Raw genomic sequence first — 24,121 nt, forward strand, 5'->3', positions numbered from 1 at the left:
TACAGTTTACTATTAGACAGTGTAGTATATTATTGTTACACTTTATACATATGTCCTTTAAAGAAAGGATCCCTTTTGTTTTGAATAAAGGTGCATGCGCACTGAGCCCTGGCCTCGTGCTTGGTTGTATGGTTCACCTTCCTCCTTAGAACCTTAGAATATTACATTGGCGACGAGGATGGGATCTCCGTATGCATCCCCCGCATCCCCGAAAGTATAGGCTGTGTTAATCTGTACTGGGGTTGCCGGAGGATTGTGTGGACGAGTGGTTAGAAGAGAATCACTGAGGAGTCGGAACCAGCCATGGCGGGGCAAGGCAGCTACATAGGACGCCTGGGCGCTTTTGATGAGACAAAAGAAAATTTCGCCTCCTACTGTGACCAGATGGAGTTGTTCTTCGTAGCAAACGGACACACATCCGACGAGGAGGCAGAGAGTCAGCAAAGGACGGCAATATTTCTAACAGAGGTGAGACCTTCAGTATATGGTATTTTGTCAAATTTACTAGCACCAAAGAAACCTAAGGACACTCCACTGAAAGAGATAATGGAGACTTTGAAGAAACACTATGATCCAGCCCCTCTAGAGATTCCTGCAAGCTACAAATTTGGCTCTAGGAACAGAGAGAAGGATGAGAGTGTGAGTGATTACATAGAGGCTTTAAAGAAGTTGTCTATTTGTAATTTTGGTTCGTTTCTAGACAGGGTACTGAGAGATAGGTTTGTGGTAGGATTAAATTATGGAAAGATCCAGAATAAGTTGATGAATACAGAGAACTTAACATTTGATAAGGCATGTCAGTTGTCCTTAACAATGGATGCTGCAGAAAGAAACACAAAGGAATTCTCGAGTGATGAAGTGCCTCATAATGATGGACGTATTTCCAATGTAACCAAGGGTTCAGATATGACAGAGAAAATACATAAAATTGAAGGAGGGAAGGTGAGAGAGCACGAAGGTCAGTTGAAGTACGAGAGCAGAAGTACAGATGCCGTTAAATGTAACAGATGTTTAGGGCCACATTATGCAACAAACTGTAGGATGAAGAATGTAAAATGTTTCAAGTGTAACAGAGTAGGTCATATTGCAGCAGCTTGTCGCAGTGCTGAAAAACATAACAGGAAAGTCCAGAATGTTGGCTGTGACAGTGAGGACGACAGTGACATGGGTAATGTTAATTCATTATATGCAACAAAGGGCAAGAACTCTAAGTTTCAATATTCAGTACATGTGATGATTAATGGGAAAAATGTGAATATGGAAGTCGACACTGCTGCGAATCTCTCAATTATGATTAAGGATGTTTATGAGAAATTGTTCAAGTCAGTCCAAATTCAGAAAACCAGTGTTAAATTAAGGACCTATACAGGTGAAGCATTAGAACTTGAAGGACAATTCACCTGTGATGTCAAATACAATGATCAAAAAGAAAATTTAATAATGATCGTAGTTAAAGACAAAGGTAAACCGACACTGTTAGGCAAGAACTGGTTAAGTACACTGAAGCTGGACTGGCATAAGATATTTGATGTTCACAAGGTAACAATGGATGTTGAAGGTGAGGTACAGTCACTTTTAAGAAGGCATTCCAAGTTGTTTGAGGACTCATATGAGGGAATCAAGGATTTCGAAGCTCACATAACGGTTTCAGAAAATGTAAAGCCAGTGTTCTGCAAGGCGAGATCTGTACCGTATGCCCTTAAAGGTGAAGTAAAGAGAGAGTTGGAAAAGTTAGAGAGAAATAAGGTAATAGAAAAAACAGACAAAAGTGAATGGGCCTCTCCACTGGTGATTGTTCCTAAACCAGACAAGTCTGTGAGGCTGTGTTGGTATTATAAAATTTCAGTAAATCAAGCAGTTGTTGATGAACAATATCTCCTCCCAATTTCACAAGACTTGTTTCCTGCATTGTCTGGAGGAAAAATCTTCACAAAACTGGACATGTCTCATGCTTAAGCACAAGTCAACGTTAACGAAGAGAGTCAAAAGTACTTAACAGTTAACACACACAAAGGGTTGTACAAATACTTAAAATTGCCGTATGGTATTAAGTCTTCACCAAAGATCTTTCAGAAAATTATGGACTCTATTCTAAATGGCATTGAGGGTGTTTTGTTCCAACAAGATGATTTGCTGATTGCAAGTTGAACCATTTCTGAGCACCTAGAAACTCTTGAGAGGGTGTTTAGTAGACTGAATCAACACAATGTAAGTCTGAATCAAAAGAAGTGTCAATTCTTAGTCAAGGAAGTCACCTACTTAGGTTTCAAAGTGAATGAAGAAGGCCTTCAGCCAGTAAAAGATAAAGTAAAGAACATTGTAGACATGCCACCACCAAACAATGTAAGTGACCACCAAACAATGTAAGTGAGCTAAAGGCCTTCCTTGGCATGGTGCAGTATTATGCAAAGTTTATGAATGACCTTTCAACCACACTAGTCCCTCTACATGAGTTGCTAAAGAAGAACCAACATTGGCAATGGATGATAAGTGCTCAGACATCGTTCGAAGAGTGTAAAAGGAAACTCACAAGTGCGAAGCTTTTAGTTCATTATGATAATTTGAGGAAATTGAAACTTGCATGTGATGCATCTAGTAAAGGAGTGGGTGCTGTGATCAGTCATGTCATGGATGATCGGTCTGAGAGACCAGTTGCATTTGCTTCAAGGAGTCTCACAAAGAGTGAAAAAAATTATGCTCAGATAGAAAAGGAGGCCCTGTCAATTGTATTTGGTGTAAAGAAGTTCCATCAATATCTATATGGACGAAAATTCACATTGTTGACTGATCACAAGCCCCTACTTGCTATCCTGGGACCAAAGTCTCCAGTCCCAGCTTTGGCTACTGCTAGAATGCAGAGATGGGCGATGTTGTTGGCGGGCTATGACTATGACTTAGAGTTTAGATGTTCTAAGGAACATTCAAATGCAAATGCTCTGTCCAGATTACCATGTATACGAACTAGTGAATTTGAGACAGTAGAAACCAATTTAGACATTTATGCTGTAATGCTAGTCAATGATGATTCTCCAGTAACAGCCCATATGATTGCTCAGGCCACAAAGAGGGATAGGACTTTGGCTAAATTAATGCATTACACAATGCATGGATGGTGTAGCGAGAAAGAAGTAATAAATGAGCTGAACCCATATTATTATAGACGGTTGGAGATGTCAGTTGAACAAGGGTGCTTGTTATGGGGTATGAGAGTTATCATACCTAATATCTATCAAACATGTATGTTGAAAGACCTTCATGTTGAACATCCTGGTGTATGTTCAATGAAATCTTTAGGCAGGAGTTTCATGTAGTGGCCTAAAATGGATGAAGCAATTGAACGGGTTGTCAAGCAATGTTCAGTATGTCAAAAAGTGAGAAGTTTGCCACCTAAAGCTCCTCTCAAACCATGGGGATGGCCTACACGCCCATTTCAACGGGTACATATTGACTTCTGTGAACAGGGAGGTGACAAATTTCTGATACTGGTGGATAGTCATTCTAAGTGGATTGATGTAAAACCCATGCACAGTACCACAGCACAATGAACTATGGATGAACTCAGGTTAATCTTTGCAGAACATGGCCTACCAGAAATATTAGTACCAGACAATGGCCCACCATTCCAGTCAATAGTTTCAAAATTTCACAAAAATGAATGGTATCAAGCACGTATTGGTACCCTCTTACCATCCAGCCTCTAAAGGGGCAGCAGAACGTACGGTGCGTGTGGTCAAAGAAGCTTTATTCAAACAAGTTATAGAGGGATGCAAAAACAAAAGTGTCATACATAGACTAGCCAGGTTTCTGTTAAGTTACCGAACTACTCCACATAGCACAACCAATTGCACCCCTGCAGAATTAATGGCAAAAAGACAACTAAGGACAAGGCTTAGCATGGTAAAACCAAATTTAGCAGCAAGTGTTGAAATGAAACAAGAAAAGCAAAAGCTTTATTATGATGGGAAGCATAAGAGTGAACGAATGTTCAATGCTGGAGATAAAGTCCGAGTCAAAAACAATTCTGTGAGGAAAGGAAGTGCATTAGAGTGGCTATTTGGAGTGGTGGAAAAAGTCCTAGGCTATAGAACCCTGCTAATGAAGGTACTAAAAACAGTTCATGTGGATCATGTTATTCAAGCTCATGAATATCATAACTGTAACGAGGAAATTGATCCAACATACACTGATGAAGCACCTATATATACTGATGATCATGATGTCAGTGATAAGTCAGAGACCACAAACAATTCAGAAATAAATGTATATTTGCCATGTGAACAGTTACCTGCACAAAGTAATTCTGAGTCACCAGAGAGAGTGCAGACTCCTGTGTTGAGGAGATCTGGTAGAACCATAAAGCATGTAAACAGGCTTGATTTGTAGTCACAATATTTCATTATCTGAGGCAGAATTAAATGCCTTTTTTGTGCCATTTAAGTTTAGTGAAAAATAAAAATGTTTAAATTGTGTTCTTTTGTGCCATTTAAGTTTACTGAAAGATGATTTTTTTTTTTTTTTTTTTTTTTTAAGGGGAAGTGATGTAGTATATTATTGTTACACTTTATACATATCTTTTAAAGGAAGGATCCCTTTTGTTTTTAATAAAGGTGCATGCGCACTGAGCCCTGGCCTCGTGCTTGGTTGTATGCTTCACCTTCCTCCTTAGAACCTTAGAATATTACAGACAGATATTGCCTGATTCCTATATTAACCTTCAATGGTACTAATATTCCTCTCTCTCTCTCTAAAAGTACTGAAATTCTCTGTGTTTCACTTTAATAATACCGTCAGCTGGACCTCTGGTGTTAGATCATTTGCTAAAACCACTTGAAAGAAATTTGGATTATTGTAAAGGATCTGCAACTTTTTTGCTAACGAGCAGTTAGCTTTAATTTACAAGAGATATGTGTGCTTTCATCTGGAATATTGCTCACCATCGTGGAGTGGATGTGGAGAGTTTGCACTAAAACAACTGGACAATTTTCAAAACAAAGCTGTAAGAATTCTTAGAAACCCTGCAAATGCAAAAATACTGCCTCCCCTACAGGTAAGAAGGAATGTTGCCCCACTTATATTATTTTATAGATACTTTTGTGTCTAATGCTCAAAAGTTGCATCCATTGTGCCACCTCTCCACGACTTCCAACATGCTACACGGGCATCTGATCGTGCTCATGACTGGAATGCCACACTGCCATATTGCAGAGCTTCTGGCTGTCAGAATTCTTTTATTCCCCAAACTGCATCTCTTTGAAACTTGCTTCTCCAGAGTAGTTTTCTTCCAAACTTCAGCCTTCAGCTGTTTAAGTCCAACTGTTACAGATCCTTTTAATGAATGAAGAACACCTGACACCTAGTGTGTGGAATATTTTTTTTATTTAGTTTGTTTTTCCTTTCTCTGTTCAACTTCTTATAAGAAAATTTTGAAGATAATAAAAGTGTTATTGAAAGACATTCCCAGTAATAGTTTACAAATTTTTCTTATACATGCTACTCCCAACTGAGTTTATTCAGCTGTGGAAAAAAGTGAAAAGAAAGGTTTGAAAAACAAACATACACCCTTTCAGTGTGGTTTTAACCTGAGGCATCCCGATAACATATGGATACATTGCATCGTTTTGTCACGGTGAATCCCGATAACGTATCCATATGTTTTGCAGTTGCAATGTCCGTCATTTCTGCAATTTTCAAATTTCGCACGCGATAATTGTTACGTAGACACGGGACACCCTCCTCTACCTGCTGCCAGGCGGGAACAATGCTTTACCCCGAGTGACTTCCCGCACCCCTTACACACCATTGTTTCTGCAACTCACCTGTTAGCAGTGACCTAGTCAGTAAAGATATGTTGCGCCACGGTACGAAATTCAAGGGGAGAGTGATTCCCCAGTCGATGACGATGTGGAGGACAAATATTACGTGGCACCAGAGGAAGAAAGGAGCAGAAATGATGAGGAGGTAACATCACTAAGGAAGGTGCAGTATGATGATGTGTTCAGTGAGTGAAACCGCTTATATTGCCTATATTATTGTGTGAAGACCAATATATTCTACTATAAAATTCTTCCAAAGGAACAAATATCTACCTATTCTGAGTGGTTTGCAATAGTTACCGCAACAAAGACAACGCAAGACTTGCAGCACGGCTCCAGAGAATACAGTACCAGATGTTTAAAGGTTCACCTGTTCAGACCACTTCTAAGTTCAGTTGAGCACTTTTGGGAACATTTTCCAATGTTTCTCATAAAAAGCAGAGGTTTTAGCCAAAATAATTTCTTTTTTTAATCTGCCAGGATTGGGGGGGATCAGTGATAAAAAATCAGTTAGGCTGCAGCAAGTTAAAAACTGTTTTTCTTACTGCTGCTTGTGATAATATATATATATATATATATATATATATATATATATATATACACTTGCCCTGGGGAAGGGGGGATAGAATACTTCCCCAGTATTCCCTGCTTGTCGTAAGAGGCGACTAAAAGGGACACTTTTATCTACATTCTTTTTGCTCTCTTTCTTTCCCTTGTACATTGTCTGTCCAAACCCTCTGCATTTTACTTTCATTTAGTTAATTTCCTCTCTCCACTGTCTGGTTCCTGCGAGCCACTGGCATTGGCTCCAGGGTAAAATATTTTTCTGCCTAAGAAATCTTGACGAACTCTGGTGACGAAGCAATGGCCCTCAGTTCCGTGCAGCCCTTAAGTGGGCAGGAGGTGCTAAGAATCCCACGGTGTAAAAATAAATTTACACATCCAAAAAGAACCTTAAGAATAGGAAACTGGAATGTTCGAACTCTCAGTCAGGCTGGTAAAAGGGAAGAAATTATTTCAGTGTTCAAGGAATACAAGATGGATATTTGTGCTCTTACAGAAACGAGGTTGCTTGGAGTTGATAAAATGAATTTGGAAGATGGTATTACTATGTTGGTTTCTGGTAGGAGTGATGGAAATCATTACCAAGGAGTAGGCCTACTGCTGAGTAGAAATGCTTGTAAGGCAGTATGTGAGTTTGAACCAATTAATGAGCGCTTGCTTTATGCTCGTTTAAAATCTGACCATGGTAATATCAGTATAGTTGTAGGGTATGCTCCGACAAATGAGGTTGCTGATGAAATGAAGGATGACTTTTATGAGAAGCTGCAGGATGTAGTGAATAGAGTGGCAAGACATGATGTGTTAGTTTGCATTGGTGATTTTAATGCGATTGTTGGCAGTAGTAGGGATGGCTTTGAAGATTGTATGGGTAAGGAGGGTGCTGGTATAAGAAACAAAAATGGAGTGCGCTTTGGAAGCTTTTGTTTGGCAAATGACCTTATAATATGGTGGAAATATCTTTGAGCATAGAAAAATACATAAGACTACTGGGATTTCATCATGTGGTAAATACTGTAACCAGATTGACCACATTGCTATTAGCAGAAGGCATAGGTGTTATTTGCAAGATGTTTGCGTGAGGAGGGTGGCAGATAGAGGCAGTGATCATCAACTTGTTGTGTCAAAGATTAAAATAAAACTTAAGAGAAACGTTAATGGTAATTGTGCAGGAGGTAATAATTATGATTTTGATGAGCTGAGAAGTGATGAGAGCACGAGGGAAAAATTTCGGTGGGAATGTAGGAACAGGTTTCTAGTCCTGCAGACTTTGATAGAATCTGAAAACAATGATATTAATCAAATGTGGAGAGAGGTAAAACAGGTTTTGCATGAGAGTGCTAAGGTTGCTATTAAGAAAAAGGGAAAAGCGAAAAGGAAAAAGTGGATGTCAGATGAAACTTGGAATGGCCGAAAAGGAAAGAGGCTAAGTTAAGAAATGAAGAACGTGTTGATGGCCAGGTAGTTGAAGTACTTAGAGCAAAGTACTGGAGTTTACATTCTGAAGTAAAAAGACTCGTTAGACGTGATAAGAGGAGGCTATATGATGAAAAGGCAACAGAGACAGAAATTAAAATAAGTAAAAATGACGGTCAGAGCATTAGAGCAGCGTATCAGGCCATAAAGGAGTTAACTGGGACTGAAAAGAGAAGGAAAGAAATACCTGTACAAGATAGAAATGGTAATTTGATGACTAAAGATTTGGATATAAAAGGAGAGTGGATAGAGCACTTTGAATCTGTTCTAAATAGACCAATCCCAGCTGAAGAGGACATTTTGCTAGCCGAGAGAGATTAGCAGATAGAAACAGGGGATATAACTTTGGAAGAGGTAGCAAAATCTATAAAGGAGTTAAAGAATTTTAAAGCCTCAGGAGAGGATGGAATATTCCCTGAAATGCTTAAGGTGGAAAATGACGAGTTGATGAATGCTCTTTTGAAACTTTTTAATGTGGCTTGGGATAATGGTGGAGTTCCAGAAGAGTGGAAAAATGGAGTGATTATAAAAATACCAAAAAAGGGAGATTTAAGTGTGTGTGGCAATTGGATGGGGATAACTTTGACACCTGTAGTTGCAAAAGTCTTCCAAAATCTTGTTGAACAGAATAGAGCCAGTAATTGATAACATTTTAAGAGAAGAACAAGCGGGATTTAGAAAGGGTCGAGGTTGTAATGATCAGATTTTTATTGTAAGGCATCTAATGCAACAAGCTAATGAGATGAAAATGCCACTTAGTATGTGTTTTGTGGATTTTGAAAAGGCGTTTGATAGTGTTTCACGTGGAGCTATGTTGAAAATCATGAAATTCTATGGTATACCAGATAAGTTTGTAAATATTATTAGAAGCCTGCATGAAGGTACTTTTTGTAAGGTAATGGTGGGTGGTTCTTTGAGTGATCCATTTCAAGTTAGGTCAGGAGTGATTCAAGGAGTTCTTTCGCCATTGTTGTTTGTTTTGGTTATGGATTATGTTATGAAAAAGGTTGTAAGGAGAACAGGTGCAGGAATTAACTGGAAAGAAAATAAGAAGCTGTTGGATTTGGACTATGCTGATGATATTGTACTGATTTGCGGAAGTATTTATGCGATGCAAAGGGTGCTTGATTGTCTGGTGGAGGAAGGAGAAAAAGTGGGATTGGTAATAAATTGTGGAAAGACTGAAATTATTAATATAAACGAGGAGAACCAAATGGATTGTGTAATTGGGAATAATGTGGTGAAGAATGTAGAAAACTTTAAATATCTGGGGACGATTGTATCATCTAATGGATCATTAAAGAATGAAATTGAAGAGAGGATTAGACAGGCTTGGCGAGCAGTTGGAATGTTGAAATCTGTTTGGAATAATAATATGCTTTCGGTACATACTAAAGTGAAAATTTACAAGTCCATGATTAGACCAATTTTTAATATGGGCATGAGTCATGGTACAGTACAATTGCAACAGATCAGAAAGTATTAGGATTTGAGATTAAAATACTGAGAAGGATTCTTGGGGTAAAGTGGCAAGACAGAGTTACAAATGCAGGAGTAAGGGATATTACGAGAGTGGAACCAGTTAATGAATATGTGAGACTGTCTCGTTGGAAGTGGCTGGGGCACATATACAGAAAAGAAGGTAGTTTAATACAGGATGTGCCAGAGTGGACTGCTAGAGGAAGAAGAGCTAGAGGTAGGCCGAGGGAAACCTGGTTGAGGACAATGAAAAAGGAAGCAGGAGAGTAGTGTTGGTGGGACCTGAAGGAGATGGCAAGAGACAAATATTGGTGGAGAGAGTTCATCGAGGCCATATGCATCCCGTGGGGTGTCACAGGAAATGATTGATTGATTGATTGATACACACACACACACACACACACACAAATTGTTACAAAGTTACGACTACTGTCTCGGTTAGCCGACCGTCGTGAACAGGAATTCCACAGTAGTCAAACTCCTACTTTTCTATACATCTGACCTGTACTGCTATAGGTTCTGAATATATACATAAAACAGGTACACAAGCTCAAGATTCTATCCAAAACGCAAGTGAGGAACCAGACACATAAAGAATGTAGGTAGGTACTTACATACTAAGTGCCCTTAAACTAGCAGGCATCAAGATCACCTTACATGATGAGTGGTTCAGCCCGAGGAGGAGAGAGAGAGAGAGAGAGAGAGAGAGAGACCTTCCTCTCTTTCCTACAGATTATAAAGGACTTGTCTATGCCTACAGTCTAATATACTACAGCAGTAGCCTTGTGTGTGTGTGTGTGTGTGTGTGTAATTTGGGCAGCCGAAACTACACATTCAAATCGCACCAAAATTAGCACAAAAATTGCAAAAAAATTGCTGATGTGAAAAAACTTGGTCCTATCACGTTTGAAAATTTGTTACTGTATTTGATGAGTGATCACATTTTGACCAAAATACGCAGCTCCCGGTGTCCGGCATAGGATCTCCATAGACTTTTTTGTCCAGAGGTACTACTAAAACTAAACAGGTTAGCTGCAAAAAATCCAAATGACAACGTCAGGCTGGAACAGCACATAAACGCGAGAGCCCTCCGCAGGAGCAAGTGCGAGGGGCCCCACAAGCACTTGTATTCAAACTAGGACACAGCCACTGCCGTTTCTGCAAGGCAGCCTATCTCTATCTCATTGGTTCCACACTAATCTAGGTAGAACAGGAACCATAAGGTTCGTTGACTGGCACTGTAGGGGCCCAGTTTGACAGAACTCCTTCCTCTTTGGATCAGTTACATATACTGGTCTCCGCTGACTTATATGCCTGATTGGTCTAAATGAATGGGCACCACCAGGCCTGTTCCAATTATGGGATTAGCGCCTTTATTAGAAGATGTAGTTATGAGGCATGATGAAGGTGTCATTATGCCTACCCCTCATGACTGGCTTAGGACTGTCATCAAGGATTCATTCAGAGGCAGGCTGCCATAATAAAAGGTCACTCCATACTCCTCAGGTAAAAAGGTCACTGGTTATAGCTAGTTCATCTCTGGGAACCATCCCACATGGTCAGCGTGACACCTCCCTTCCTGGAATAAGAAATTTTGGGGAGAAATTTTATTTACAAAATAAAGTCCTCAATAGACAATTGGCAAGAACCTTGGTCACCTCTTTGATATGGTGCACTTCCGATGAATGTGTAAGAGGAAGGCCCAAAGAGTCATCCTTGACTTTTTGTACTTAAATGTGGCCACGAATTTAAGTGTGTGTTGATCGGTGTGGATTTTGATTGTGGTGGAGCCAGAACCTACATACACAGAAAAATATTTCAAGGCCAGTATGAGTGCAAGTAATTCTTTCTTGATAATAATTTTGTTGAGCCTGATTAAATCTCTTATTAAAGTAACCTACTGGCATTTCCACACCGTAACAGTTATGTTGCAACAACACTGCATCAGCCCCGACACCACTATCATCAACAGCTAATTTGAATGGCTTGCTGAGGTCAGGTGCCTGAAGTATACAGGTTGACTGGAAAAAACTGCTTTTAGCTTAGGAAAGGCGTCCTCACATTCTGACTTCCACTCATACTGTACAATCTTTTGCAACAATTCAGTCAAGGGAGCTACATTATCAAAGAAATTAAGGACAAATCACCGGTAGTAACCTGCGATCCCCTAAAATTTCTGTAATTCTCTTTTGTTCTTGGCTTGGGGCCAGTGGCTTATGGCCTGAAACTTGGCCTCAGGGGGAAAGACCAGACCTAACCCTACCATGTAACCGAGGTATTGAACCTGGACCTTCCCAAACTCACAGTTTGTCAAATTAAGAACTATGTTGGCAGAGGACAGTCTATGCACCACAGCTTCAGGGTACAGAAGGTGTTTTTCCAAGGAGTCAATAAAAATCACATCATCAGTATAAATTACACTTCCCTCAAGACCCCTGGCAACAATGTTCATCAACCTCTGGAAGGTGGCAGGTGTGTTTTTCATTCCATAGACAATGACTTTGCACTTGTAGGTACTGTCACCAACTGCAAGCAAGAGATTCCCTGAGCCCTATCAGTTAGGGGGACCTGCCAGTACCCTTTTAGCAAATCAAGCTTAGTGTTGAATGGGCACTACCTTTACTATCTATACAGTCATCCACCCCAAGAAAAGAATAGGAGTCTGACTCTGTGAGTGAGTTCACCTCCCTACAGACAACACAGAACCAGTAAGACCCAGGGGATTTCAGGACCAATGTATTGGAGGAGTACCATTTGCTCTGGCACGGCACCACCAGTCCCTGTTGCTGCATGTAGCCTAGCTCTGCTTGCAGGATGGACTGTTTGTGTGGCCTGGAATGGTAGGGGGACTGCTTCACTGGCTGGGAGTCTCACACATCCATGTCGTGTTTGGCAGCCTCCGACTGCCCTGGGTGTCTCTGAAAACTTCCGCAAACTCCCTGAGGAAGAGGAGGAGCGAAGTTCACTTTTCTTCTGTCAAATGGGAGCGTTTATTAGTAAGCAACCCCCATACGTAGGGGCTGTCCCTCCAGCGAGTAATGTCCAGAGTCTGGAAGAAAACTACTCTGGAGAAGCAAGTTTCAAAGAGATGCAGTCCGGGGAAAAAAAGAATTCTGACAGCCAGAAGTTCTGCAATATGGCAGTGTGGCACTCCAGTCATGAGCACTATCAGATGTCCGTGTAGCACGTTGGAAGGCGTGGAGAGATGGCACAATGGATGCAACTTCTGAGCATTAGCCACTTAAGTATCTATAAAATAATGTAAGTGGGGCAACATTCCTTCTTACTTGTAGAGGAGGTAGTATAGTTTTATTTTCAGGGTTTCTAAAAATTCTTACAGCTTTGTTCTGAACGTTGTCCAGTTGTTTTAGTGCATCCTCTCCACATCCACTCCACGATGGTGAGCAATATTCCTGATGAAAACACACATAATTCTTGTAAATTAAAGCTAACTGCTCATAAGCAAATAAGTTATGGATCCTTTACAATAATCCAAGTTTCCTTCATGCGGTTATAGCTAATGATCTAACATCAGAGGTCCAGCTGACGGTATTGTTAAAGTGAAGCACAGAGAATTTCAGTACTTTTAGAGAGAGGAATATTAGTAGCACTGAAGGTAATAAGGAATCAGGCAATATCTGTCTAATAGCAAATTGTATATATTTTGGTTTCCTAGCATTAACTGAGACAGTGCTATTTTGTTCTCATTCAGTAGTCTTAGGTAAGTCTTGATTTAAGGAGGTTTCCGTAATGAGCTAGAAGTCAGAGATATTTAACGTTGTTAATGGGTGTTTTAGTGTGAAGGTACTATGAAGTGTTGAGTCATTTGCATATGAGTGAATGGTATTTTGGGTGATATATAAGAGATCATTAATATGAATTAGGAATAGGGCCGGAGCCAGAACTGTTTATTGTGGTTCGCCTCCATTAATCAAGTTGAAATTGGAATATACATCATCTACTTTTTCTCTCTCTGCTGTATGAGGAAACCAGTTGAACAAAATATGATAGGCCATAACAACGGAATTTGGATTGCAGGGGTCGGTGCCACACTCTGTCAAAAAACTCAAGCACTACTGCATGGGTTTCTTCATGATGGTCAATGGGATGCTTCTGAAAAGCCTAGTATTCCGGTAGATGTCACCACCATTGGGACAAACACACTCCCCGTGCTGTTTAAAAAGCATGTTTTTCTTTGTTGAATATCTACACTGTTGTGTGGAACTGTGAATCATAGTATTGTCATGTACCGTAATATAAATAATACAAATAGAACACGTATATATAACATAGTGTGAATTGTTTATATTTATCATAAACGAAAATCAAAATATCATTAATTGAATGTGATGGTTGGGTCTGGTTAGTACTTGGATGGGTGACCACCTGGGAACACCAGATGCTGTTGGCATAACGTTCTCCCTACGTGTCAAGTGGGGTTGGTGGAGGATTAGTGCCCCTCCCTGTAAAACAATTAACTCTAAGCCTTTGCCACCCCGTTTGGGATACATGGCGTCTGGCAATGAATGAATGAATGAATGAATGTGATGGCAACCTGCCAATTCAGTGGTCGTATATTATTTGTTTTCTGTTACATTTAGTGCAAGTTAGGTTCTCCATACATAGTTTGTTCAGAGTGTAAATGACGCCTTGTAGGTATCATGACTCATTCGGTCTCTGTGTGGGCAGAAATTTAATGTTGAGTAAATACTGGGACTCAACATTTTGTTCACTCCCTTCATGCATGCGCACAAGACAGTCCAGTGTTTAAGATTTTTCACGAGGGATTTGTTTTCAAAACAAACGCACGAGGAATAATGCTTAAAATAATACAATTTAGACTACTCATTGTCTGGTTAGGTCAGATGAAGTAAAGTACTGTAATTGCTTTGGAGGATCTGAGGGGGCAACACCACGGCCTTCTCAAACCTTGGCAACACAGGTCTTGTGGTGTGCATGGGTGAAGGGAGTGAGCAAAATGTTGTCCCAGTAGTTACTCAACATTAAATTTCTGCCCACATAGAGACTGAATGAGTCAAGATACCCACCAGGCGTAATTTACCGTCTGAACAAACTGAATTACGAACCTAACTTGCACTAAATGTAGCAGAAAGTAAATAATATAAGACTACTGAAATGGCGGGTTGCCATCACATGCCATCAATGATATTTTAATTTCCATTTATGATAAATATAAACAATTCACGCTATGTTATATATACGTGTTCTATTTGTATTATTTATACTACAGTATATGACATCACTATGATTCACAGTTGCACACAACAGTGTAGATATTTAACAAAGAAAAATATGCTTTTTAAACAGCGCGGGGAATGTGTTTGTCTCAATGGTGGTGACATCTACTGGAATACTAGCTTTGAAAGCATCCCATTGGCTGAATGATGGTATGAGGCAAGAGATAGAGCATATCAACAGTGGATCTTTTGTGGCGAATATCATACTGTCTTTCACTAATTATGCTGATGGTTCCCAGATGTTTAACAATGTGCTTACAATCTCAAATAGTTTACCAAATGAAGATGTGATAGCTATTGGTCTGTAATCATTGGGGTCACAGGAACTTCCTTTCTTGTGGATTGAGTGGATATTGTTTGATTTTTTCCCCAAGAATTAGGGAATGCAGAAGTACGTATGCGTAGTCTGAATACTTTAGTTAGAACAAGAGCAAGTTCTGGGGAACACATTCTCAAAACAGTTGAATGGACTCCATCTGGACCTGAAGTTTTGTTGGTTGGTAAATTGTCTAGGATGGATTTTAAGCATCAAGTCTGTGTCTTATGGAGCAATTTCGGTAGAGTCAAGTTCTAGTATACAGACATTCTGACTGACTTCCTCCAAAGTAGAATATCTGGCAAATGTACTGGCAAGAATGTTCGCATTTACACGGGGGTCATTTACTGTATAGCGTTTCCATTTGAAAACATTAGTGGAGGGAGAGGGCGATGACTTCTTAAAGTTATTACTGAAAAAAAGTAAAAGTTGACCAGATCATACTGTTGTCACTTGGATTATTTAATAGTTTAAATGCTTGGTTGTGAAGAAAACTTGATTTAGCGAGATTCATTACTGTATTTGCATGGTTTCTAGCAATTTTCAATTGACTGGGAGATTCAGATTTTTTTTTTTTTTTAAGAAAGTTATATGCTAAGGACTTTTGGGTCATTGCCTTGGCACAGTTGCTGTCCAACCATTTCGGGATGTCCAATCTTTTAGGAAACTGTTGACTGGGTATTAAAATACCATACCAACTTGTTTTATATCATGGATGGAGAATTGTGTAGAACGGATGTCAGTGATGAGAAAAGACTGCCATGGAATATCAGCGAGATAATTTCTAAATCCATCCCACTCTGTCCTATCAAAGTGCCATCTGGTTACCCTGACTGGGTCAGAATCGTGGGGGTTTAGGGGAACTGACTAATGTGGCTTTGATGAGATTGTGGCTGGAGGATCCAATGGGTGACATTACCTTTATCCTGTTTTGATCTGGGTTATTTGTCAGGAACAGGTCCAAGACATGGGATCTATTTTCAGGATTATCTGGGATTATGGTTGGTTGTTTAACCAATTACGTGAGATTAAAGGATTCTGCAAACAGCTTGCATTCTAGATCAGTATCGTCAGTCTTAGCAGAATGCAATAACCATTCTACACAAGCCGGTAGGCAAAGATGGCCAAATCTAAGCAGACCAAGCTTTGTTAGTGACCAGAACTGAGTTTCAACACTAAAAGTCATTTCTATATGGAGATGCTCCCGTGTAACATTCCACCCAAGAATCATGGTCCAGGCTTAATAATCTTCGGAGCCTTAGCATTTCCCACAAGCATTATTGTGATACTAGACATTTACATTGTTTTTGCATTTGATTACCTTTGACCCCTGACCTGGCCAATGTAGCCCATAGATGCATTATAGAAAGTTGTAGTGATAGCCTGTGTCTATAGGCATGCAAACTTTCATTAATTTCTGTCGAGGCTCTGGGGAACTAGGGAGGCATTTTTGAAAATGCGCACTGGTTGCTAGAGACACTGAGGCAAATCTTCACAGGAATGCCACTTGAAAACTAAAGAAGAGAGGGGAAAATGGAGGGAACATTTCCGGTAGGGAGTGACTTAAGATTATGCCCAAGGAAGTCAGAGTTTTCTACGCCTATTAGTAATGCATCTACAGCTTGAAAGGCTAAATGTTCGAAAAAAGCAAGTTTTCAGCCGTTCCTAGGCAACGAATAGTTGCCTAGCACCCACAACCTTGCTGACACAGTTTGGTCAAAGGCTGGTCATTGTGTCAAAGTTTGGTTGGGCTTGGTTAAATCTGAAGGGTGGAAGTGCCTCCCACAATAAACAAGGAAGAAAGAAAGAATACAAGAAAGAAAGAAAGAAAACGCGACTAACAATAAGGGCAGCATGGAGGTGGCCAATTATGAACATTAAAGTAACTGAAAGTGGCAAGTTAGTAGTAAGAGTGAGATTAAGGTTGGTCAACTGTGTGGATGTGAAGTCAAATATGCTCGTTTCTGAAGAAGCACTTAGGAAACAATAAACTATTCAGAGATATTTGGTAATATTTAGGGACGTTAGTTTCTGTAATGAGTAATCAAAGTTTGTTAAAGTGAAGTTCAAAGTAGCATCAACTGCATACTCAAATTTGATATAATAACAGATCCCACCCTTGTTACGGAAGTTTGTGAAGAGATGGAAACCAGCAAAACTAAATGGAGATATGTCAGTAGAGGGAGAGATTTGGGCTTCTGTAAGAATAAGGGCAAGAGGTAATACAGACTGGAATAAAAAGTGAACAGAATTCAGATTGGTACTGAGACCTTGGATGTTAGTGAAATATAAGACCAAACCCACATACCTCCACTGATAAGTACAAACTGTGTTTGCAACAACCAGCAATGGCAAAGTCTATTCATCGCAACTAGGAGAGTCCTTTGCTGCCAGCCCTATCCTGCTGGTGGTGGCAATCCGTGGTACCATCGAATTTGCTGCTAATAATGCAGGGCCTGTTGCTTGGGGGGGGGGGGGGATGGGAATGGAAGTGGTGATGTCTAATGTGTATGTTATGCGGTATAGACAGTTCGAGGTAAAGATAGGGGAGTCTGCTGGCCTACTCTGTGTGTTAATGAAAACATTGAGAAATGTTCAGCAAATGGAGATGGTCAGGAACAGGTCAAGAGGGTTGGTGGAACGGGAGCCCCAGCTCTCCCTGTAACCAGCTTGCCATCCACCTCGTGAGTACCTCCCTGTTTGACTGATGCTACAGTCTACTTCCTACAAATAATAATTTTTTGCCTCGGACAGATTTTACCAACTCGTGTCGAACAACATAGCCTTTTTGAATCCTTCCACTAGTATGATCCTTCTTAACCCATTGCGTCCGGCGCATATTCCCGCAAACCCTTCCCACATCCAAGCATTCCTGAGAAATTCATCTATTTATAAACCTTCATATCTCAGTTAATACTTACCCCCCCCCCCCAAAAAAAAAAAGATGTCATAATACTCACCAATCCTTCGACTTCAAGTTGATTGCATCAGATGGTTCATGAAATGCATGTAGGGAGAGTGAGTGAGTGGTAAAATGGAGGCAATTTTTTTTTGTTGTTGTTGCCAGTGTCCGTATGCGTGGCAGAGGTTCAGTGACACACGTAAGGCTTAGACTAGCCCTCCACAATAACAACACTTCGATAACACTTCCAGAAGACCGCAGTCCACCATAAACACTATTTAGGTGAACACTTTCCCATAATTTGGCGTACTTGCTGCTGGGAGACTGGTAACCATAGCAACGACCTTGAGACAGGCTGCCTGCTCGCCTCACCACCACACCACCTTACAGACAGATAGACAGACACTGTCTCTCTCTTTCACACACACACACACACACACACACACATGAAGATGTATGTTTGGCTTGCATTGTCGCTTGATTCTCGCACTGCTGTATGACTAGGAGTGTGGGTAATACAGCTACTACAAATACTACTATTATTACTACTACTACTACAACTACTACTAATGCTACAGCTACCACCATTACAACTATTACTACTACTACAATTACCACTACTACAACTACTACTACTACTACCACTACTACTACAACTACCACTACTACTACAACTATCACTACTACTAGAACTCCTACTACTGCTTCTACATAAAACCTAAAAAAAATGTGAACAATATAGTTATTCATGTATTTTCCATAATAGGATATACTGTATTTTCCACTATAACAGATTTTTTTTCCTGGGATTTATAATTTGTCTTCATAATAGATATACACACATGAAAACTTCCAATAAAAAATAAGGCACTGATTTCATCATGAAACAAACTTTCTGCTTCCATTGTTCATGTAAATGGACAGAGCTGTGGTGCAAGGCTTGATGCACCACGTTTCCTCCTCCCTCCTTTTTCCCTCCTCCACCTCCTCTCTTTCTCCACTCCCTTCCTTCTTTTTCCATCTCCTCTTCTGTGCCAATATCGCTCTCTGCAGGATCGTCAATACCCTCTGAAGCATTCTTCTCATCAGAAATAGCAGATAAACGTACAAGGGGATACGATGGGTGCACAGTGGAGGACTCACGTCTCCACCCACCTCACATGACGCATAAATATTGACATTCACTATGCCGGTCACTTTCCTGAGAGGAAGAGGCACTTTCTCTGCTCACAATTGGCGATAATGTCACCTGGCGTTCTTTCCCTATCACACTATCATTAAGGCCTTTTCTTTTCTGGCCTTTGGACTTCGTGGGTGTTGAAGCTGGCAGCTGCAAGCACTCAACCAAGGATCCGGGCACAGGGAAAATTATTTGCATTGGTCTATCCATTGCAGAGGTACACAGGTAACTGAAGCTTGACTCAGATGCATGCAGGAGGGTTGCCAGTGGCTGCGTGGGTGAAAATAATCCGCGGAATATTCAAACAATGCCAGAAAATAATAGATCATGTATACGTGTCACCCAGACATCCCTGGGGCATTACTCATACATGTCACCAGGATGCAATGGGTTAATATATACAAAAGCATCTGGTTGCAAGTGAATGCCTAGTGAGATACATGAAATCGCTGTCTGAATTGCTCCATAATCATTTTTCTAACATTTGTGGCCTTTCCTCTAACTTTCTTTGTACTGAATACCACCTCTCCTTCTCCAAACCTCACCTTCTCTTCCTCACCAAGACTCAGTTGTCTGGGACAACAGATAGCATATCCTTCTTTGTATCCTCCTACTTGCTCGATACTCACTTCCAAGTCAAAGGAGTCTGTTGTGTATATCTATACAACAACTTATCCTGCTCTCATGTTCCTGAACTTTAATCCTCTACTTCTCTGCCCTCAGCTTTGGTTGTCATGTTATTCACTGACTAAATATATTTGTGATATGTACTAATCCCCAAATTCTACCGACCATGAAAAATCCTTTGGCTATGTAGCATCTAAGATGGAAACATCCTATCAGTTTCTCCACTCTCTGAAAGCTCTGTTCTAGGTGATTTCAATGTTTACCACCACTTTTGGGTCTCCTCTCCTTTCACTGATACATCAGATGAAGAAGCCTCCATCTTTTTTATCTTTAATGACCTAGAGCAGCTTCTACAGCACCCTGCCCACATCAGTGACCACAGTGGAGAGAATTACCACATACATGACCTCTTCCTTACATCTAATCCTTATGCTTTCATCGTTAATTTTTCCATTCTGTTGGGCTCCTCCGAGCACAGCCTTATCACCTTAATCTGTTCGATCGCTCCATTAAGGCCTGCGAACTTTACCAAGTAGTGGCAGCAGTGACACTTTGGAGCTGCTAATTTGTGGGCTTTCAGGGAACACTTCTTTGATTCTCCATGGAGTGATTATTGCTTCCATGGCTGTGAGCAATCTGAGTGTGCCTTGCACATTAGGGAAGTTATTCATTAAGGCCTGGAAGCATATATTCCTTTCCCTTATCCTGTAACTAATGCAAAAAGAAATGGAACTGGTTTAATCATACATGTCCTTAGGTTGTCCACAACAAGGAGAAGGCCTCAAAATGGTAATAGACACAAGTCACCTCTGGATCTCATCCCTTTAAAGTTTCTCTTGGATCTGTGCTCTGTTCTTTGCTCTGGTAAAAATAATTTCCTTTGCACTAAATGATCTATAATTACAGATCCTTCAGTCTACATCACTTTTGCTGACTAGCAGCTTTTACCAGATTAAGGGTATTTCTGGCATGCTGATTCAAAAAATCACAACCTTTTTCAGCAAAAACGTCAAATTTCCCCACAAAATGCTGAATGCTGTCTTTGAAATTGTCTCATTTTAATATAATGCTGAGGTAGATGAATATAAAATGCAAAATTACACTGCGACCCCAATATTTTGGTTGCTGCCAAGTACATGTGGTATTTACTCTTCTGTCAGTCCATGAAGCGGGGACTGGAAGTGCCTCTGGCTGATATAATTCTGCAGCCAACGACAGAATGCTTCTTAGGGAGGGGTTACTTGTGTGCAGAACGCCCAGTAGGTAGGGGTTAGTTGTCGGTTGGATGACTGAGGTGTTGGTGCCCTGCTGATTGGTCGAGTCAGCTATTGCTTTATTTATACCGATTGTGTCGCAGAAGACAATGGCTTCTCACAGAAAATGTAATACCGATCCTGATGTGTTTTGCTGTATCTGTGGATCTTTTATCCCCCCAAAACAGCACACAAACATCCTAGAGTATGTTTACAAAGTTTATCGCACTTACTTTGGCGTTCCTCTTGGTGACCAGGAGAAACCAATTTGGTGACCAGGAGAAACCATGGGCCCCTACATACAGTAAGGCGTGCAGGACATGTATTGAGAACCTCAGGCAATGGACACAATTTCAGAGGAAGAGTCTCAGTTTTGGAGTTCCAATGGTATGGCAGGAATCCCCAAACCACCTGAATGATTACTATTTCTGCAAGATCAATGTGTCTGGTTTCAGTTCAAAGACGAAAACCTGCATTAAGCATCCCAATCTTCCCTCAGCGTTGTGGCCTGTTCCTCACTCAGATGAAGTCCCTGTGCCTACTTTCACCACTTTGGATGTCGCATGTTCGGAAGAAAGTTCAATGCTTGAGCTATCTGATACTAATGAATATTAATATATTGCCTCAGTTAGTGCTATCAAGGGTACGAGGCCATTCATGCAGGCTGAACTGAATGATCTGGTAAGGGATCTCAATGTGCCAAAGCTTCTCACAGTGTCCATCTCTGTGGAATTATTGGGGTCAAAGATCAAGGATAAGAACATGTTGGCACCCAGAACAAACATCAAGTACCGCAACCGAGAGGCAGATTTACTGCATTACTTCACAAAGGAAAATGGTTTTGTTTATTGTAATGATATAAAAGGGCTGATTGAGAAGATGGAATGTGAATACTCACCAGATGAAAGGAGGCTCTTTATTGACAGTTCAAAGAGAAGTTTGAAGTGTGTGCTATTGCACAACGGTAACAAATTAATTGCCTCCATTCCTATTATTTATTCAGTCAGATTGAAAGAAACATACGACTCAGTGAAGCTGGTTCTTGAAAAAATCAAATACAGTGATCACAACTGGATGGTGTGCGGTGACTTGAAGGTGTTATCGATGGTTTTAGGGCAGCAAGAAGGATACACCAAGTTTCCTTGTTTTTCGTTTCTTTGGGACAGCAGTGCAAAGAAGGAACACTGGATACAGAAGGAATGGCCATCCAGAGAACAGTTCAGAGTTGGAGAGAAGAACATTAAAAATGTATTGCTAGTTCAACCTCAGAAGGTTCTGCTGCCTCCAATACATATAAAACTAGGTCTGATGAAACAACTTGTAAAAGCTCTCGACAAGGAAAGCGCGTACTTCCAGTACCTCTGCTTGAAGTTCCCAGCATTTTCAAATGAAAACTCAATGCAGGAATATTTGATGGCCCACAAATAAGGCTGCTCATGAAGGATGAGGAATTCGTGAAATCCACGACACGAGTGTAAAAGATTGTTGGACTGCATTTGCCAGCGTAGTTTCGAATTTTCTTGGAAATGAGAAAGCAGAAAACCATGAATTCATCATGGAAATTCTCCTGACATCGTTGAGAGACTTGGGTGTACACATGAGCGTGAAAGTGCATGTTTTGCACAGTCACATGAGCTTTTTCCCAGAGAATCTCGGCACAACCAGTGAAGAACAAAGTGCAGGTTTCACCAGGACATCAAGACGATGGAGCACTGGTATAAAGGGAGATGGAATGCCAACTTGATGCCAGACTATTGCTGGTGCTTGCAGCGACTGTTCGGTCACTGAATACTCTACGAGATCTAAGAGAAGGAAATTGCAGCCTTAGATCATCTGCCAGTGCTAATCAATTGTCTTACGCATCACATTTAAGCATTTTTGTGATAACCATTCCAGTGAATTTCAATTACAGTGCCGTTTAATGCCAGCTGTATTCCCTTTATTGCGTAAATATACTCATGTGTTTTGTGAAAAATTTTGACGTTCTACATAATCTTTGAACACATATTCGAAATCAGCAATCTTGAATTGTAGGAAATCAGCATGAATCATTAAGTCAGCAGAAAAAAAAAAAAACATTCAGAATGTACTGTAGACCAGTGAATCTCTAACTCAAATTCATCCTGTTCCTTCTGGCACCTTGCCAAAAACCATTCTAACAGCTTTCCTTCATCATCCACCCATCCTCTTTTCTAGTTTGATGGCTCTGTAGGTATTTCTTCTACTAATAAAACTGAACTCCTCACTCTGACATTTTCTTCCAGTTCCACCTTTTATGGTTTCAGTGCTGTTCCTCCACCACTTCCCCTCTCTGACTTCTTCATGACTGACCTCAAAGTTTATTCAACTGAGGTGTTTCTGCCATCATTAGCCTCAATACTAACAAGGCATATGGGACTGACGGGGTCCCTCCTGTCGTCATCCAGAACAATGCTTCTGGGCTTACACCCTGCCTCCGTAAACCCTTTCACATTTGTCTGTCAACTTCCTTCTTGCTGGAAATTTGCTCTCATTCAGCCTGTCACACGGAAAGGTGACCAGTTCCAGCCCTAATTGCTATGTCATCCTGTATTTCTGAACTTTCCAATCTATTCTAATAAAAATATTTTGAAACACCTTTCCTATCACAACCTTCATTCTCATTATCTGTATGGCTTCCGTCAGGGAGGCTCCACTAGCAATCTCCTCATCCTCCTTTCAAACACCTAGTCATCATTCTTTTGGGACTTTGGCGAACACTGTCTGACATAAAGCTTTAATTTCCAAATTGCCCTCTTATGGTTCCATTTTTCTATCTGTGCCTTCATCAGTAGCTTCTTTTCCGGGCGTTCTATAGCTACTGTTGTAGACGGCCACTGTTCTTCTCCAAGGGCTATCAACTGTGGTGTCCTTCAGGCTCGGTCTTATCACCAACTCCCTTTCGTCTATTCATCAGTGACCTTCAAAGCTGCACATCTAAACCTATCCACTCATATGCTGATGATCCTTTCCTCCACCTTTCCATTTGCTTCTCACAGTGTCCATCTCGGCAGTTAATTCAGCAAACAAGGGAGAGAGGCTATGGCACACCTAATGCGTGACTTGGCTCATATCTTTGATTGGGGTAAAAGGAATCTTGTTTTTAATACATCAAAAGCTCATTTCTTACATCATTCAACCCGCGAATATCTTCTGCTGGAGTATCCATTAAATTCTAACAATATCCAACTCAGTCTTGCATTATCTTGCAAAATATTTGGGGTTACATTCTCTGGGG

At 40.5% G+C, this 24,121-nt stretch overlaps 1 protein-coding gene across 1 annotated transcript; it reads left to right on the plus strand.

The window, feature by feature from the left end:
- Window positions 1–303: 303 nt before the first annotated feature.
- LOC145400763 (uncharacterized) lies at window positions 304–22,293 on the plus strand. The gene is made up of 2 exons (XM_080273201.1): window positions 304–1,705; window positions 21,494–22,293. The coding sequence occupies exons 1-2, from the start codon at window positions 304–306 to the stop codon at window positions 22,291–22,293; spliced, it is 2,202 nt and encodes a 733-aa protein (XP_080129327.1).
- Window positions 22,294–24,121: the final 1,828 nt, after the last annotated feature.

This window comes from Coenobita brevimanus, chromosome 53 (genome assembly GCF_032717465.1).
Source record: "Coenobita brevimanus isolate Jiangsu-jjx chromosome 53, ASM3271746v2, whole genome shotgun sequence".
NCBI lineage: Eukaryota > Metazoa > Arthropoda > Malacostraca > Decapoda > Coenobitidae > Coenobita > Coenobita brevimanus.

Coding starts and splice junctions, on each gene's coding strand:
- LOC145400763 (XM_080273201.1), top strand. CDS start 304: ATGGCGGGGCAAGGCAGCTACATAGGACGCCTGGGCGCTTTTGATGAG. Junction 1,706..21,493: donor TGTACCGTATGCCCTTAAAG/GTGAAGTAAAGA, acceptor ATATTGCCTCAG/TTAGTGCTATCAAGGGTACG.